The 4,210-nt window shown below is 53.2% G+C and overlaps 1 protein-coding gene across 2 annotated transcripts; it reads right to left on the bottom strand.

Annotated features, from left to right (window-relative positions):
- Positions 1–4,001, bottom strand: LOC137449315 (polyubiquitin-C). Of its 2 annotated transcripts, none has more exons than XM_068154702.1 (2): positions 3,907–4,001; positions 1–1,687 (listed from the first exon to the last, which is right to left on the bottom strand). In XM_068154702.1, exon 2 carries the CDS (start codon positions 1,679–1,681, stop codon positions 308–310), a length of 1,374 nt encoding a protein of 457 aa, XP_068010803.1. In that variant the 5' UTR covers positions 1,682–1,687; positions 3,907–4,001; the 3' UTR covers positions 1–307. The 2 variants fall into 2 exon arrangements, with proteins under 2 accessions (XP_068010803.1, XP_068010802.1); XM_068154701.1 differs by lacking the exon at positions 3,907–4,001 and adding an exon at positions 3,717–3,825.
- Between the last annotated feature and the right edge of the window lie 209 nt (positions 4,002–4,210).

Below are 4,210 nucleotides of genomic sequence, written 5' to 3'. Positions count from 1 at the left end.
TTAGTGCTTAAATTAAGACTTTAATCCAGATTTGTTTCATCCACAAGGTCCTCATTATACATGCAAAGAGGCTTAAAATGCAATAGAAGAAGCCCAAGTAAGCACATCACTTAAACAGCTTTACTACTTCAAACAGAGAGACCAAGCACAGGTTGTGATGTGCAACAGAAAACTTTATTAGCATTTCAACAGAGCTGTCAGCAGCTGCTCCAGCTTGCAGTAACCTGGCATTTAACTTAAGACATCAAAGAGCTACAGTGCAAACAAGTGCTGGCGGCATTCTTCTTCTCAAGCAAGACACAGCAACTTAACAGCCACCCCTGAGGCGCAGCACAAGGTGGAGGGTGGACTCCTTCTGGATGTTGTAGTCAGAGAGGGTGCGACCATCCTCCAGCTGCTTGCCAGCAAAGATCAGCCTCTGCTGATCTGGGGGAATGCCTTCCTTGTCCTGGATCTTAGCCTTCACATTCTCAATGGTGTCACTGGGCTCCACCTCCAGGGTGATGGTCTTGCCAGTCAGGGTCTTCACAAAGATCTGCATGCCACCCCTGAGGCGCAGGACAAGATGCAGGGTGGATTCTTTCTGGATGTTGTAGTCGGAGAGGGTGCGACCATCCTCCAGCTGCTTGCCAGCAAAGATCAGCCTCTGCTGATCTGGGGGAATGCCTTCCTTGTCCTGGATCTTGGCCTTCACATTCTCAATGGTGTCACTGGGCTCCACTTCCAGGGTGATGGTCTTGCCAGTCAGAGTCTTCACAAAGATCTGCATGCCCCCTCTCAGACGCAGCACAAGGTGGAGTGTGGACTCCTTCTGGATGTTGTAGTCGGAGAGGGTGCGACCATCCTCCAGCTGCTTGCCAGCGAAGATCAGCCTCTGCTGATCTGGAGGAATGCCTTCCTTGTCCTGGATCTTGGCCTTCACATTCTCAATGGTGTCACTAGGTTCAACCTCCAGGGTGATGGTCTTGCCTGTGAGGGTCTTCACAAAGATCTGCATGCCACCCCTCAGACGCAGGACAAGGTGGAGGGTGGACTCCTTCTGGATGTTGTAGTCGGAGAGGGTGCGACCATCCTCCAGCTGCTTGCCAGCAAAGATCAGCCTCTGCTGATCTGGAGGAATGCCTTCCTTGTCCTGGATCTTGGCCTTCACATTCTCAATGGTGTCACTAGGTTCAACCTCCAGGGTGATGGTCTTGCCAGTCAGGGTCTTCACAAAGATCTGCATGCCCCCTCTCAGACGTAGCACAAGATGCAGGGTGGATTCTTTCTGGATGTTGTAGTCGGAGAGGGTGCGACCATCCTCCAGCTGCTTGCCAGCAAAGATCAGCCTCTGCTGATCTGGAGGAATGCCTTCCTTGTCCTGGATCTTGGCCTTCACATTCTCAATGGTGTCACTGGGCTCCACCTCCAGGGTGATGGTCTTGCCTGTGAGGGTCTTCACAAAGATCTGCATGCCCCCCCTCAGACGCAGCACAAGGTGGAGGGTGGACTCCTTCTGGATGTTGTAGTCAGAGAGGGTGCGACCGTCCTCCAGCTGCTTGCCAGCAAAGATCAGCCTCTGCTGATCTGGGGGAATGCCTTCCTTGTCCTGGATCTTGGCCTTCACATTTTCAATGGTGTCACTGGGTTCCACCTCAAGGGTGATGGTCTTGCCAGTCAGGGTCTTCACAAAGATCTGCATGTTGATCTGCAAAACATACAAGACTTTTAGCTTTAGCTGCTTATTGAGGTATAATCTGTATCAGTTTCTCAAGCAACCTCTTTTTATGCTTCTGTATTAAGTATTTGTATAACACTCCTGATATTGCTTCTCACTGGCCAACTCCCAGATCACAACCCCACCCCCAAGTGCAGCCTCCCTTCCACCCAACTGACAATGGACTTCCTAGTGGCCATCTGCAGCAATGACAACAGTGCAATTCTGCTGTCCCAGCCAGGGACACAGCAACTGCTTCTGGGGAAAACAGGTACAGCCTCTGCCATTGTCATCTTCATCTGCCCCTCCCACCTCAGTTCTCAAAAACACAACTCACAGATCCTGCACAATTCCTCCCTAACCCCCCTCTCTCCAATAGAAGTCTCCAGCCATTCATTCATCTATTCCTCCCTGCCCAGAACTGTCTTTCTCCCCCTTCCAACCACCTGCACGCTCCCATTGCTTAAACATCTTTGTTGCTCCTCAGCAGTCTCCTCCCTGTTCCACTACAGAGACATCAACTGATAGCCCTGCCCACATTTACACTCTTCCTGCCAAACAACCCCCAGCCTCAACAGCAAACACGTCAATCTGCTCCCAAGAGAATCCCAAGAAGATGATCAGTAAAAGACAACTCTATCCCTCCTCCACTTCCATCCACCTCCTCAGGCAATTCCAGATGGAGTCCTAATGTGGGACCTCAGACCCTTCGAGGATGCCTCTGCTGTTTCACAACAGTGATGTGCTACTGGAAACTACTTTGGGAGGCAGGTGGACACGCATGTAAGCGGTGGAAATTATTAGAAAGTTACCCTTTGGAAGGGGAAAAGGGAACAGATATTCTAGGCTGGAATGTGGAGCTGATGCTTGTCTAGCAGTACTTGGGGAAGAGGGTGGGAAGGCAAAGGGGCAAAACCAAATTGTGGTGAGGCTTTTTACTCTGAACTGTGTCACTAAAGGCAAAAAAAAAATCAAACTGCTTCCTAAGCAGGAGGCTGCGTTACGAAGAAGGCTGGTTGCTGAGTCACTTCCCGAGTTAGCCACCGGGAAGTCCTGCTGCAGCCTTGCAGGAGGGCGGAGACTGCGGTGAGTCCATCCCACTGCCGCAGTGCTGGGCGCGGGGGGGGGGGGGGGGGGGCGCCGCGCCTGTGAGCTGGCTGCTCAGAAACAATGTGACTCATCCTAGAAAACCATGGAATACCGAGCCTCAGCGAGTCAAGGGAGGGAGAATGGCTGTAGAAATGACAGCATTAAGAATGTGAAAGCCAAGATACAGAACAAAAAAGGCATTCCCCCCCGATCAGCAGAGACTGGTATCTGCTGGAAAGCAGCTGCAAGATGGTCGCACCCCGTCTGACTACACCAACCAGGAGCCAACCCTCCATCTTGTGCTGCGCCCGAGGGTGCGACCATCTTTCAGATGAGCTGCACACTACAGTACAAAACACGCCAAGTTCCAGCTTCGGCTGCTCAGTCACGAACGACTTTGAGCGCTTTGTAAATGAAGGGATTACTGCTGCTGGTTCTCGGTTTGTAAATAAACGCCATCTGCAACTGTTATTTTCGCACTGCTTACGTTTTCCACAGCCATTCTCCACCTCTTAACTCACTTCACTTCTTTTTGAGGCTCTGTATTCTATGGATCGCCACTGCCTCTCACCAGCCCAGACCCCCGTCCCCGCTGCAGCACTGCGGCGCTGGGGGGCGTCACTGCAGCCTCCCCGCTGGCCAACTGCGACACGAACGCGGAGCTGCTTTTCCCTAGGCAGTGACTCAGCAACCCGCTTCTGGGGAAGGCAAGCGCAGCCTCCGCGATCGCGATGCTACCTCCTTTTCCTATGGGCAGAACACCCTCTCCCCGTCCGCCTCGTCGGTGTACACCTAGCCCCTGCGCACCTCTTTCTCGCCCTCTCCCAACGAAAAACACTGCCTTCCAAGCGCCCACCCCTGCCTTTCTGCCCAGAGACGCTGCTGGGCTTTCCCCCTCCAGCCCCCTACGAGCCCCCAGTGCTCAACTCACGTCCTTCGGCCCTGCGCGCTGCGGATCAGTAAGTCTCCAATGTTTCTACGCCAGCAGAAATCTGCCGAGAGAGGCAGCCCCAGCCCTATTTATGCGGTCCCTCGCAGGCTGACCCCGCCCCTTGACGTAACGTGTCCGTCCGCCTCGCAAAGTAGTCCCAAGTAAAAGATTACAGTTAGCGAATACTCGCCTTTCTCTCCCTCTCCACTCGGTCTTCCACGGAGCAAAAGGGTCCTAGAGTCTTAGCGTGGAACCTCAGACCCTAAAAATTCTGGAAATCTCTGACGGTGCGGATGGACCTGGAAGTGCGTTAATGCGGTTACGAGAAAGATCGGGAAGCACGGTATGGATTGGTGCAGCCGTAACGAGGGCGGATGTTGATTGGCTGATGAGGGGGAGAAGGCGGAGCATGGCGGAGAGGACGGTTATGAGGAAAACTCTGGAAGATTCGGCGCTGCTCGGCGCTGATTGGTGCGCGGTGAGGTCAGCGCTGT

This window comes from Melanerpes formicivorus, unplaced genomic scaffold (genome assembly GCF_026170545.1).
Source record: "Melanerpes formicivorus ecotype bairdi unplaced genomic scaffold, bMelFor1.0.p_v2 SCAF_29, whole genome shotgun sequence".
Classification (NCBI taxonomy): Eukaryota; Metazoa; Chordata; class Aves; order Piciformes; family Picidae; genus Melanerpes; species Melanerpes formicivorus.
The sequence above is the reverse complement of the archived record's forward strand: the minus strand, read 5'-3'. Positions and strand labels throughout refer to the sequence as shown.

Coding starts and splice junctions, on each gene's coding strand:
- LOC137449315 (XM_068154702.1), bottom strand. CDS start 1,681: ATGCAGATCTTTGTGAAGACCCTGACTGGCAAGACCATCACCCTTGAG.